Consider the following 14307-nt stretch of genomic DNA (forward strand, 5'->3'; position numbering starts at 1 on the left):
TTAAATATATTCATAATAACATTAAAGCTGTGTCCCACACTCACTTTATTTGTATTCATGATAAAACGCTCCCATTGAAATCCAAAAAGTACGGAAAGATGTTACAATGCAACGCATTCATTTTTAAATAAATATAAACAGTGAAAATTCAAACCCTAAATAATGCATAGATTAAGAAATCCCCAAAATACACATATATATCAAAGATAGTAAATAACCCTGAGTGTTTGAGAGAACAAAAAATCGAATTATTTAATTTGACAAATCAGTCGACATATTTTTAGCTAATGAGTGCAATTAAATTTTTCACCACTTAGCCCAGTAAATAACGGTATAATTGGGAGATAACATTAAAACTTTCCAATTTGTATATTAACCAAACATACACACACATATATATATATCACAGTATATAAAGCTAACATGTCTGCAAATGTTCCCTTCATTACTGAAAAACACGAAAGTGTCCCAAGCTGAACTGAACAAGAGTAAAAACATGGATTTGATGTATTCCCCACCCCTGTGCAATATAATTCTCCATCCACTGAAGAAGAGTTAAATGCTCACAAGCAAAGGCAAAATTGAGTGTTTATCCAAAGGCATTAAAACATTCTTCATTAGTAAAAAAAAAACCATAGTTGAATCCCATGTAAAAGTAAATTAAAGTAAAGTTACTAATAGCGATGAGTTACATAATTGCAACACAAACATGGAGGATAGATGACAGTTCTAGTGGATATACAAAAAATATATATTCAGAGGAAAGATTTGGCGAGAGTCCAGTGTGAGCGTTGTTAGCCTTCTTGACCAAAGTCTTCTGTAAACTTGGTCAGCTTCTCCAAATCCTGGTCGTTCACCGTTGGTTTGGTGCTGGCCAGTGACCGAAGCATGTCAGCCTATGCACAATATGACCCGTCGGAAAGCACACAAACAATTAAAATGTGTTCTACTGTTGGGAAGATGGGAAAATCAACGTACCCTTCATCTCCATCAAATCAAACCAAGACAATCAGACAAGCAGCAGCCTGAATTCATACCATGCAAACAACGGGCTCCAGAAGTTTCTCTCCAGGAACTTCCATCCAGGTCATCGTAACGGCGCCAGGATCACCAGGGGAGCATGGGGTCAGAAGATCTTCAACGACCGTGTCTGGGTTGTTCCAGGAGGACCCCCGCACCTGGATGTGGGAAAGAAGTTCGAGAGATAACGGCAACTAATGCATGCTACCAAGGCACGATTGTAAAAAAAAACTTTCGGTGAAAGACATTGCACTGGTTGGCTAGCCTAGCTAATGCCAGACCTCATCTCAATCTACATTGAGAAGAGGTCTGGGAACCACACAATCATTTTCTCGTATTTGAGGCGTGGTTTACGAGTGCCCGGAGCTGTTTATTGGGCGCTACAAATGTCTATCATATGAGTCTACGTAGCTCATAGCCAATCGTATCAATTATACCAGATGACGTATGTAGAGCGACAGAAATTTGATGAGGAAGAAGACGATGGGTGTGTCGCATAGACGCCGCCATCGTCCTGCTGTCCCTCCCCGTTCTGTGATTGGTTCCCTATCTCAGGCGAAAACCGGATCCATGGAATCCAGGCTGCCTAGCAGCGTGAAATGAAATCGTGCGCAAGGCAGCATGGGTATACCCAGGCTACTGGTTGGCTATTCTTTGGCAAAAAGGCAAATGTACCTTTTTGAAGTGAGTCGCCATCTGAACCTTGCGGACGGGCTGCATAAGGGCGTCCCGGACGATGATGCTGACGTCTGCCCCGGAGTAGCCTTGCGTCTTTTTGCCCAGCTGCACGAAGTCTGCCTCAGTCAGGTTGGTGGGGGTGGCGCCCAGATGCAGCTTGAACATGAAGCTACGGGCGTGCTCCTCAGGCAGAGGGATGTAAATACGCTTCTCAAACCTACAATCATGCCGCAATTCAAATGACCCACATTAATTCACACTGGACCTTGCACACACACTCAAGAGTTACGCCTTAAGGATAAAATATGTTTTTTAAGGTAGCATGAGAATTTAATTATGTAATGACCCTACCTTCTCCTTATGGCAGAGTCAAGTGTCCACGGTATATTAGTGGCTCCCAGAACCAGGACTCCATCATTATCATTTCCAACACCTGCAATCATAGAGGACAGCGTTTCGATGTTTCGCTCTAGATCAAACTTTGAGGTCAGACGTTGACATGCACCTGAGAGCTCCTTCCTACTAACCCTGCATCTGCACCAGAAACTCAGTCTTGATCCGGCGCGCCGCCTCACTCTCGTTCTCACTCCTCGAGCCGCACAGAGAGTCGATCTCGTCGATGAAAATGATGGATGGCTTGTGTTCTCTTGCTAAGGAAAACAGATTCTTCACTAACCTAATGGGAAGAACGAGGACAGAGGTTTAGTAAAAAAAAAAAAAGAGTAGTTTAGTGTTCTTTTTTTGTGGTTTTGTGTGTTTGGCAATTTGGCCCTTACTTTTCACTCTCTCCCAGCCACTTTGACACCAGGTCGGAGGAGGAGATGGAGAAGAAGGTGGAGTTGTTGGCCTCAGTGGCCACAGCCTTGGCTAGGTAAGACTTACCCGTACCTGGAGGCCCAAACAACAGGATCCCTCTCCAGGGAGTTCTCTTTCCTGGACAGAAGATCAAGAAAGTAAAATAAAAAAGGAAGCCAGCAAGTAAGGTCATATAACCTAAGAAAATGAAAGTTGTTTGTATGGTTTCAGCGCAGAGTACCATTTTTGTATTTGAAAGTTACAATCGATAACAAAGAAGCATACTTTGCAAGTTAAGATTTTTCAATTATCAATATTGAAGCATATAGTCACTATATCAAATTCACTACACATTAATTCAGTATTATAACAGTTGTGTTAATTTTCGTACCTGTGAAGAGATGGGGAAATTTAATGGGCAGTATGACAGCTTCCTTCAGAGCTTCCTTGGCACCCTCGAGTCCTGCAACATCATCCCACTTGATGTTTGGCTTCTCCATTACGATGGCACCTGGAAGAGTAGGACAGCTTCAAAACACATGTGGTGGTACTTCATGCTTTTAGTCAAAATGATAAAAGACAGCATGACTGCACTATTTCACATGTGAGATTAGATATGTTAATTCATTTAGTTGAATGGTCACCTGACAGCTGATTCTGGAACTTTTTCTTCTCCTGATCGTCACCCCCACCATCACTCTCGCTCCTAAGAGAACAAAAAAAACTTTCTTCTTAATTTGAATTATGGAAATGAAAACATCAGGAGAAGATTTTTTATTAACAACCAATAAGTTAAAAATACATCTAAATTATGAATGTCGCTGAGAAAATAGTTGCGTTTGCATCATTATATAAAAAGTCATTAGCAGCTATTGTTCCTGCTATGGATTAAGCAATCCTTTTGGCTCTCTCACCCTTTGTCATCAGACTGGGACTCTTTGACTGGCTTGGATGGGGGAGCCTTCTCTTTCTTACTAAGGTATTCCTTCAACTGCTCAGCTCGGTCAAGATACTCCTTACACTTGTTCCTGATGCTAATCTTTGCTTTGTCACCGTGCGCATCGTCTAAAGTGAGAAGACAAAATAACAACAAAATATAATAATGATCCATTTCCACGGGTAATAAACATGACGTTACGGTATTCAGACTTCAATTCTATAGGATTATAAATTAGATACTCACACTTGACAACATGGAGGAAGTATTGCACTGAATGCTCATACAATCGAAGGGCTTCCTCATAGTTTTTGGCTTTGTCCTCCTCCGATGCCTTGGATGCAAGATCTATAGCCTTCTGCAAATAAATGGAGAAGAAAGATATGACAAAATCACCAACCCCAAGGTTCTGTTGATTATACTATTGACGTGTGTTAAAATGGCCGAATAATAAAACATTGGTTTCATGATCATCAAAGTGCCATGACATGTTCTCATATATACCCATTTATATTAAATAGCTTGTTTGATGGTGACCCTCGTCTTACGTAACTTAAAGTTGACTTCTACACTCATCTAAGTTTTCACTCACCTGTAGCGATGAGCCAGCCATGGGTGTTACCGCGACGTTCAAAATGTAGGTAACTAGTTTAACTTGACGTTTATTCTTTTAAATCACCTACGTATTATTATTTGTAGCACTGTCGGTGCTTTCTGACAGCTTGGTTGGACAGCAGACGGTATAAAAAAAAACAAAGCCGATAAGTTGTTTTCTCTTCCGCATTAGCATTGATCTGAACTTCCGTGATTCACACGTGACATTGTTATTTTGTCTGTAGTCTATCCATTGTCAACAGTAGGCGTGCTCATGTCTGGGCGTTGTCCTGGATGTGTCACTACTTCACCTTGAAATAATCAATGGTAATGTCAATGACCCTCTTAACAAATGTACACTTTATTGCATTCATTAGAAAGGGCAAATAAAAATCTGCTAAATATGTCTTAATGCTTCATCACCTATAGCACAAAAAACAGTACAACATATAGAGAAAAGTAACATCAACAATCGAAAATAAATACTTTTGGTGCACATTAATAGGCTTATCAGTCTCCATTATATCAGCTTTAGATGTCTTGATTAGAAAGCACCACTTTGTTTTCATATGTAGATGTTTTTTGCACATGGTTCTTGACTCTAAGGGTCATTCAGTTGTCCAAGATCGTCATAAAATTTCCCATTGAGAGTTTTTGGATGTAAAGTATTAAGGATGCGACCACTCTTTGTAAGATCTGCAGGCAGCTCATTGTTCTGTGAAGGGAAGTAGAAATATAAAGAACATTTTAATAAACGGATCATTTTATTATTAGATCAAACATTCACTATATTGTCGTTACTGATTTTGGCTATGCATCGTTTTTTGCAGCCCTATTTTATTATTAATTAACTAATCAATAATAATAATAATAAGATGGAATAATGTGTCTATTGATCAGTTATTGATTACCTCTATTTCAATCTGCTCACCTTATTGGGCAGCATGGGGTCTGCATTGGCCTCAAGCAGAATCCGGACAGTCTTATGATTTCCACCAATCACAGCTGCATGAAGGACTGTCGTACCGTTCTGAAAGCAGACGTCAGAAATTGATATCTAGATAAAGGCCTCTCCTTAAAAATATAATATAGTTTTGGGGGTAAAAACACAAAACAATATAATCTACCTAATGTACAAAAATACTGATTTATTTTTACCTTGAGAAGACCAAGTGAAGGAGAAAACTTGAGAAGTTCCTGAATAACATCGTTATGTCCTTTATAGGCAGCTTTGAATAATGCAGTTGACCCATCCTTAAAAAGTTAAAAGTACAAAATTGTGTTAATATTCAAAAAAATAAGTTTACTCCCGCAGAAATGTAGCCGTTACTTCACTGTATCTTACCGTCAAATGTGTTTCTTTACCAACCCTGGCATTATTCTCACAATAGTCTCATTATACTCTTGTAGGATTCAGCTTCAGCAACAATATCATGAACCAAAGTGCCAGAAGTGAACTTGTCTCATATGACAATAGGATGATATTGACAACCTAATCATCTTGCTGGGCTCAGCAAGTGGAGTGTTACTTTGGCCTCTTGACAAAAACACTAAAAATAAATCGATGCAGCAAGTTGGTCTGCCTTGTCGAGAACAGCTCCGAACAACAGACGAATTCTGGAGAGCGACGTACCTTTCTGTCAGCATCCCGATCTGCACCGCGCAACAGCAGGACCTTCACCACCTCGCTGTGTCCCATCTGGGCTGCCATCCACAGGGGGGCGGTTCCATCCTGCCAGGGAACGGTAAGAAGAGGGGACGTCACATTATCTTTTTCTTATTGCGCTGCTCAGTAAGACCTGATCTGTGAAATCTGTTGTAACTGATCCACCTTATATAATATGGAACTTAAAATGAAAATAAAACATCTGATGAAAAATCAGAAACATCAGTATTAAACATAGGAAATAGTTTATGTGATGGGCCAGTAGACTATTTTCACCTTGTGGCCCTCTTGGTTAGTAGGGTGGGGAAAAACTTATATTTTCTTTGGAAACAATGAAAACTCAAAGCATTATTTTATTTCTGCATTCAATTTTCCCACTCAAGTAACATTAAGAATGCTTTTCAATTGGGTTTTCATTGTTTCCCATTTCCAAATATGGCCGGGAATAAGGTCTAGGAGTGCAGGTGGTAGAGGTGTAAGCGGACCAATGTAGTAGGCTACTTACACTGCAGTATGGTTGAACTAGGAACATACCTCCCTTGGGTGGTTGACTTTGGCTCCGGACGACAGGAGCTGACGTACCACGGTCACATGATCCTCTTGGGCTGCCAGGAAGAGAGAGGTGGCCCCATCCTGTAGCAACGATTAGGGTTATCAATCAATAATCCATCAATATCTATACCAATAACTATGGGGGTGAAAAGGATAGTGTTGGATTTGAGTGTAGCATTTTGGAGGGGTTAGAACCCAGGTTCTTGATTTGGAGATGAAAATAACATATTGTTATGTTCTTATACACACTTTTCAATGATCCAAATATGTGATTGACAAAAAATGTTGATAGACAATTTGTCCTAATATTTCAGAATTATGTTATGAATTATAAATTGTTTTTACTAACATAGTTCGACCTTAAGCAATTTTTGTTGGAGGTTTGGGGTATGGATACAACCAATGTAGCAATCTTATCATAAAAAAAGGTATATAATAGTTAAATAAACCCTTTCAGTTCTTTTTCCATCCTTACAAATTATAAAAAGGACCTTTGCAAGAATAGGAAAGTAGATGAAAGAAGTCTCTCACAAGCAGCTGGTCGTTCACATTCGCCCCGTTCTTCAGCAGGGTGTCCACCACCTTAGTGTGGCCATACTGGGAGGCAACCGTCAGAGCAGTGCCGCCGTCCTGAACAAAGAAGTCATCAAACAGGTCAAACAGGTCTGAAAAACGATAACAACCTCTGGCCACTTGGTGGAGTCCTTCTCGATGTGCTCTCACAAAACCAGCTTAAATAGAAGTGATTGAATGCCGTCATGATACTGTGTCCAAGGTGGAATAGAATTAGATAGAGTATCAGCACATTACCCCGCAGAGACAATGAAACAGCATTTTACTTTCTTGTGTGTGTGTGTGTGTGTGTGTGTGTGTGTGTGTGTGTGTGCACACGTGTGCATGTGTGTGTGTCACTGCATACCTGCGTCTGTAATTCAGTGGAGGCACCGAATTCAAAAAGTAGCTGGACAATGTCGTTGTGGCCCTGCTGGCAGGCGAAGAACAGCGCGGTGGAGCCAGTCTGAAGATACAGAGACCATGAGCTTTCACTACTGAATCCACATCAAGATATTTCATATTCGTACTGGGGTAATTGATAGCATGCATTTACATTGCATAGCCGTCTGATTCTATCCAGAGAAAATTACAATAACGAAGCTGAGAATAAACAAAGCACGGAATAAACAATCAAAGCCGACAATCTGATGCATAACACAAAGTATACTAAACATATGGAATGCAATATACACTTCCCTTTAGAAAAATCCATGTAAAACCAAATAAATAACAAAAAAAATGAATCCTCATACCCACATTGTTGTGACAGTATACCTCTCTCTGATAGTTGATGTCCGCTCCTTGCATGATGAGCTCTTTGACACACTCAAAATGGCCACTATAGGAAGCCACCATCAAAGCTGTGGTTCCAAACTGAAATCAGGTGGGAAATGGGAGACAGTCAAGCAGCAAATGTGCCAGGCTGGGCCAGACAGAATATGATGATGACTTGATGCCTCACAGCTCAATATTTACCACAATAAAGGGGAGATCAAATGCTGATTGTACAAAAACATCGAAAAATGACCCAGATGATAGTGGCTATGCATGCGTGTGTGCGTGTACAGGTGTACAGATGTCCATAGACATACATAATCTCTGCAGTCTGCATCCACACGCCCACTGTTGAGAAGCAGCTGAAGGAGGGCCAAGTTCCCCTTCCTGGCCGCCCAAAACACAGCGTTAGCCAGGGGCGTTTCCTTCTGAGAGACATAAGTAACAGGTATGATACTCACCAGGCTGAATAGGATTACAGTGTTAAGGGCCATTCAGGTGGCCCAAAACCTGAACCATGATGTGTCCCTGTTAAACCTCAGAGCGAGCCATCATTTCAGAATAATAATTTAACCAGCCTCCGGATCACCCCGATCATGATCACATCGATACATCAATGCCCCCCTCCTCTCTCACCTACACATGCAAACTACACACACACACACACACACACACACACACACACACACACACACACACACACACACGAGCATCACACACACCACAAACACTAGCATACGCACAAACAAACAAAAACACACAATACATTTGTGTGGATTTTGATTGGCTTAAACACACATGTGAAAACCCATGCTTAGCATCAGACAACTTTGAAAGCTCTGCAGCATACCTGCTCAAATAATTACACACAGAAAGCATCTCAGTATAAAGCCCACCAGTAGCCTACTTATTATACTAACTCAATGAAGGCAAATAGCAAAGGCTACCTGAAGCCACCTAACACATAGGCTACATATCCCTAAGGAGCTACCACAAGCTGTCAAAAATCCATAGACAGTTGGCACAATACAGAAGACACATTAGCCTATAATATATTGTAACAGTCTTATCCAAAAGAGTGATATTATTTTTTTAACGCCATGCCCAAAACGGTGGTTTGCAAGTGACAAGCGAGGGGTAAATGGTGATTTACCTTGAAAGACATGATGCACACCTCAATCGTGAGTCATGTTTCTCCTCGCGTTGGCATTCATTAAAAAGATGAAGTTAAGCAGAGACTATCCTCGAGATGATGACTGCCTCTCTCTCTCTCTCTCTCTCTCTCTCTCTCTCTCTCTCTCTCTCGCCTATTCCTGCCGCACCGTGTTTGGGTGTTGGCGACGGAACCTCGTTGGAGATAATAACAACACACTACAGTTTGTCTGCCGGCTGTGTTTATCCCATCCCGCTGCAGTGCTGCACGAAATAAACGGCGTTAGACGCTAATGGGCGCTGTTGAGGCGACTTAGGATCACAGGGTCTGGATGCAATGAGTGAGGTCACGACAGGTGCTCTCCTTCTAATAATAAGTTGATGATTGAGAGATTGGCGAATGGCGATGTAGTTATAACCCCCCGCTTGGTAATAATAGAGGCATTACGAGGGAGGAGCAGTCCTAAGAAAAGGCATTTCGATTTTTGTTGACTAATGCCTCTTTCAGGCCCTGTGGTTGACTTGGAGACTCTCAGAAAGTATAGAGAAGATGCAGCGACACATAAAAGCTATAAAAGTCAGGTCAATGTCCGAATCACTTGAGACAGTATCTTTCACAGCATGGGGTCAACACCGCCTCGCAGCCCTGCTAGTAAGTACCCAACTTAATTATTCTTAAAATAAACCACTTTTTATTAAAAAAAGGTTTTATTAAACAACATTAAACAATTTGATAAAATAGGTTGATAACACTGTAGAAACAGACTAATGTAGGCTACCTCATGTTAAACTGATGGTGCCTGGTGCAGAACAAAAGTCCAGTCTAAAAAATAATGGATGAGACGCTTGGGGTCCAACAGACCGGTGGATCTGTGTACTCCTCGGCCTGCTGCTCCCGTGCGGACCGGCCCGGGTGGCTTCAGAGTCTGAAGAGCAGGCGGTGCTATCGGACTGGAACATATGGAAGATGATCCACGCCATCTCCTATGACGAAAATGTATGTTTTTACTCTATCTATCTATCTATCTATCTATCTATCTATCTATATATATATATATATATATATATATATATATATATATATATAGTTATAGGCATAAAAACATTGTTGTTCAGACGTTTTATTAGTAGGCTACTATTATTATAATTGTAATTATTCATCTACATTATTATTATTGCAAAGCCCATCTGATAACTACAAATCCCATATTATTATTATTATTATTATTTTTATTATTATTATTACAAAATCGATTAAATTTGTTCTACGGTATCAGCAAACATTTGAAGTCTTTTATTGTTGCATGTCAGTAGAGCTCAAGTGAAGAGCATCTGTGTGAAAATGAATATGAATTGAGGCTACGACTTGAGACTAGGGACATAAACCTTTTCAAATCCTGATCTCTGCCTTTGGTTTAATCATGTCTCCACTATGTAGCAGGACGACATTGAGAGGAGAGTGATTTGGGAGTATAACTCCAGGCTGATTGAAGAGAATAATCACGAGTATTTCATGGGGGCTAAGCCATTCTCTATGGCTATGAATAAATATGGAGATCTGGTAAGGCTTTGATTTACATACTAAATGGTTGACTGTTAAATAGGCTATATGCTTTTTAATGTGTTGATCGTTTTCAATTAAAACCTGATGTTAAATCATCCAATTACCGAGACATATCTTCAGTCAATGAGGATCAATAGTGATTTCAATAATGTGGATCTTTTGGCGTTTTGGCCAAAGGATCCTTGGCCAAAATGCAAGGTTAAAGTCATTTAACCTTTCTGTTACTGACCACGTGAGTGTGTCTTGCAGACGAAACACGAATACCACGTGCTGCAGGGGGCCATGATAAACCCCCACTTTGCCAAGAGAGGAAAGACTACGTCCCCACGAAAGCTACGTCAAAATGCCCTTAGGTTGGGTGTAGTGGGCGTCGACTACCGGGCTATGGGCTACGTCACCGAAGTAAAGGATCAGGTAATTAACTTATTTGTGTTTTTAGTAAAAAAATATTAAAAAACGAAAAAAATCTAGAGCACCCTCACAATATGTGTGTGTGTGTATTTGTGTGTTTTTTCTCCAAGGGCTACTGTGGTTCCTGCTGGGCGTTCAGCACGACCGGAGCCATTGAGGCCCAGGTGTATAAGCATACAGGTCAGCTGGTGTCCCTGAGTGAGCAGAATCTGGTGGACTGCTCCAGGCCGTACGGTACCTATGGCTGCGGAGGTGCCTGGATGGCCAACGCCTATGACTATGTGATCAGCAATGGGCTGCAGTCTACAGACACGTATCCTTACACATCCGTGGTAAGGGTCCCTCTGTAGTACTTATCAATGTGTGCTTATTACAACAGTTTTTATGAAGGAGGAAGTTTTGCATGAAAAGCGCATTATAAATAAAGGTTGATAGATTATGAAGTTAAAAGTCAACCGTGCATAATTCCCTTCTTTATAGGACACCCAGCCTTGTTTCTATGAAAGTGGCCTTTCAGTTGCTCATGTCAGAGACTACAGGTTCATACCCAAGGGAGATGAGCAGGCCCTGGCCGACGCTGTGTCGACCATTGGACCAATCACGGTGGCTATAGATGCTGATCATTCCAGCTTCATGTTTTACAGCTCTGGTACGTTTAAATGTTGTGTAACACTACAAATGAGATGGCATTCCTGTTTGAAATAAGCCAAGCGGTAAAGAGCGATACTTGGTCAATGTAGGTTTCAATGTAGATTTGAAGAAAATAAAACACACAAAAGCAATGTACTACCTGTTAGAGGTGGCTATTGTTTTTTTAATTCACACTTCCTAGCAAAGCACATACCTCTATACTATTTTAACCTTAGACAAATCCTTGGTAATTCAGCTTTAAAACGTCACGTCAACAGGAATATACGAGGAGCCGGCCTGTAACTCAAACAACCTAAGCCATGCGGTCCTGCTTGTGGGCTTTGGCTCGGATGGAGGCCAAGACTATTGGATCATTAAGAACAGGTAGGAACCAGCAGAAGTCTTGCTGTGTTTATGACGCATTACTTCAGATACGCTTCTCTGTATGGCAGGGCACTAATTAGATTATCCTCATGTAAATGTATGTTATCTTAGTTGGGGGTCCAGCTGGGGCGAGGGCGGCTTCATGAGAATGGTCCGAGATGGGAGCAACACCTGTGGTATCGCAAGCTACGCCCTCTACCCCCTACTGTGAGTTCATTGGGACCAATGAGATGAGAGAAAGAACTAAACTAAACTAAATCAACCTTATTGATCAATCTGTACTTTCCATTGTTTTTGTTTTGAACTGCATTTATTTTGGTCTCATTTGTTGTTTTACAATTGTAGTACATCTTAAAAGACAGCATTCATCAAATTCTAAGCAGCCTCATACCATGCTGTTATCTGGGTGTAGGCCACACTTAATATTATTTGTATATTATTTGAATACACAAATTAAAACTTGGACTCAAACATGAAAAAGTTAAGCAGTTTAATTTATTCTTTGCCCCTTCTGAAGCACAAATAGACACGGTACACGGAAACATTAAAAAACTAGAGCTTCCACACAACTAATGATACTAACATGAAGTAATATTAAGTGTTGGGATCCAGGCCTACAAATATCACAGCACTTGCGAATAAAACAAATTCAGGCAGACAAGATCCACAGAGCTGGGCCCCAGCTCTGTGGATCCATTGTGGATCCATAACATTTTCTGACATTGGACTGCGAATAATTGCCATGATTGCTCGGTGTGTAAACATGACATTGAATAAATCCATCCTGATCTGATTGTGGATATTTATTTCACCTTGTTATTAATAATAATACACATATTAAATTGAATCAAGCTAGTCCATAACGTGTAAAGTGTAACCCCCTACAAGATACATGTTTAACTATTTTTAGGTTTTGTTGAAAGAAGGCCAAGTTACCTAAAAGTGCAACAATTTTAAAATATTACAATCTATCTGGCTCACATCTCTTGCAATTGATTTCCCAGGATGTTCTGTTGAGCTTCTGAAAAAAGGGCCATGAAATAAAATCCTGTGTGTGTTAAAGCTGACATGACTTTTCTTGACAACATAACAAATGTATTCTTTAGGATGAATGAGAAAGGGCAATGTTAATGTAAATGTAATTACGCAAGAACAAAGAAATTAAGTTATGTGTATATCTGTGATTTTTTTTTACTGTACACAATGGGTGGCAATACTTTGATGCTCTTTATTTCATTGATGTCTGTATACTGACAAAATAAAACTGATTATTGTATTAATGTGTCTTTTAGTATTGCTCAAAGTTCAATCCACATAGGTGTCACTTGCATTAATACAATAATACTTTAGCCATTTTCAAAAAAAAAGTTTGGTGTGTCACACACACACGCGCGCGCGCGCGCACACACACACACACACACACACACACACACACACACACACACACACACACACACACACACACACACACACACACACACACACACACAGCTTTCACACTGAAAGGAAAAGCTGCTCTCTAGGGCGTTTGGCCGGGGAAGGGGGCATACTGTGTGATTTAAAATGCAGAGGAATAGTGGTGTGATGGTCCCGCCTTTCTCTTAAAGGAAGAGTAGAGGACCACAGACAAGCCAGTGTTTATCTTGTAGCTTCAACAACTTGTCCGAAGAATGCGATAAAATCACAGGCAACTATGGTAGGTTTTCTCCTGACCTGACGTGTATCGCCAACTCACACGCTCTCACTCTGTAAACGTTCTCTATCTCTCGCTCTCTTTCACTAAGTCTGTCTCAATCTCTATTACTATTTCTCTTTGACAATGATGAAACACGACTATACTGTACTGCAAGTGAACACGGATTTATGCAACACACAAGCCCATGTATTAGTTTGTATATGTGAGTAGATCGTGCTGCATGGCTAAAACATTTTTAAAGTGTTCGATAGTGAAGCCGTTGTGAGTTGGAGGACATTCAATATGATTCGCTTGCAGAACTGTCAGTTTAATGCTGATGAGGATAGATGTGAGCGTTACAGAGGAATCTTCCTTGGAAAAGCTGCTGAAAGGACATGTCTAGCCTGCCCATGTCTAGCCTATTCTTGGAAAACAAGGCGGCTTATTCTCTTTTTGTGCTATTTAAAAAAGTACATGACATTTAATGAATATTATCAGCGATGTATTTGTGTATACATTAGCTCATTGTGTAGTGAGCTAATGTCCTGTATTGCATGGGCAAACTGGTTCAACTTGTTAAATGAAGGGCAATAATTGTCTCAGCAGCAAGAGATTGATTATTGATTGATAGATTGAGGACCCTTATCTCATTCTCAGAGCCCCCAGAATGTTGGATGAGGAGGTCCTCCACATCTTAGGAGACAAGAAAGAGGAACTGCACTGCTATAGTGCTGCCAAGGAGCAAGATAAAGCACAAACTTAAGGGATGGATGAATTTAACAATTCTTTCATCCATTCTGGTAAAAAAGTATTGGACTTTGTCAGGCAACATATAACACTTCCTATGGTAATGCTTAGTTTCATCCAATCGAACAGCAATCTCTCTGAAGACTCTTGGCTTCGCACTAACAGTTGTAGCA

The 14307-nt window shown here is 40.5% G+C and overlaps 3 protein-coding genes across 3 annotated transcripts; 1 reads left to right on the top strand and 2 right to left on the bottom strand.

The window, feature by feature from the left end:
• Positions 1-27: 27 nt before the first annotated feature.
• LOC307078023 (vacuolar protein sorting-associated protein 4B-like) lies at positions 28-4239 on the bottom strand. The gene is made up of 11 exons (XM_079739575.1): positions 4023-4239; positions 3677-3788; positions 3408-3558; positions 3138-3199; positions 2885-3004; positions 2475-2631; positions 2226-2374; positions 2050-2131; positions 1696-1915; positions 1038-1178; positions 28-896 (listed from the first exon to the last, which is right to left on the bottom strand). Exons 1-11 carry the CDS (start codon positions 4041-4043, stop codon positions 795-797), a joined length of 1317 nt encoding a protein of 438 aa, XP_079595701.1. The 5' UTR covers positions 4044-4239; the 3' UTR covers positions 28-794.
• Positions 4240-4526: 287 nt separating this feature from the next.
• On the bottom strand, positions 4527-8736 carry ankrd29 (ankyrin repeat domain 29; the record flags this gene model as incomplete). The annotated part of the gene is made up of 10 exons (XM_079740022.1): positions 4527-4739; positions 4956-5054; positions 5183-5278; positions 5658-5756; positions 6225-6323; positions 6774-6872; positions 7162-7260; positions 7572-7670; positions 7889-7999; positions 8725-8736. 10 exons carry the CDS (start codon positions 8734-8736, stop codon positions 4626-4628), a joined length of 927 nt encoding a protein of 308 aa, XP_079596148.1. The 3' UTR covers positions 4527-4625.
• Positions 8737-9344: 608 nt separating this feature from the next.
• On the top strand, positions 9345-11923 carry cts12 (cathepsin 12; the record flags this gene model as incomplete). The annotated part of the gene is made up of 8 exons (XM_079740517.1): positions 9345-9375; positions 9584-9720; positions 10162-10284; positions 10537-10701; positions 10809-11030; positions 11179-11347; positions 11607-11712; positions 11824-11923. 8 exons carry the CDS (start codon positions 9345-9347, stop codon positions 11921-11923), a joined length of 1053 nt encoding a protein of 350 aa, XP_079596643.1.
• Positions 11924-14307: the final 2384 nt, after the last annotated feature.

The sequence above is a fragment of the Pollachius pollachius genome (genome assembly GCF_949987615.1).
Source record: "Pollachius pollachius genome assembly, chromosome: 7".
Classification (NCBI taxonomy): Eukaryota; Metazoa; Chordata; class Actinopteri; order Gadiformes; family Gadidae; genus Pollachius; species Pollachius pollachius.

What these genes read in the sequence shown, in the direction of transcription:
- LOC307078023 (XM_079739575.1), bottom strand. Translation starts at nt 4,043, where the DNA reads ATGGCTGGCTCATCGCTACAG. An exon ending in CTTCCTCCATGTTGTCAAGT is followed by an intron (nt 3,559 to 3,676) that starts GTGAGTATCTAA and finishes TTCTCACTTTAG; the next exon opens with ACGATGCGCACGGTGACAAA. An exon ending in TGGAGCCCGTTGTTTGCATG is followed by an intron (nt 897 to 1,037) that starts GTATGAATTCAG and finishes TATTGTGCATAG; the next exon opens with GCTGACATGCTTCGGTCACT.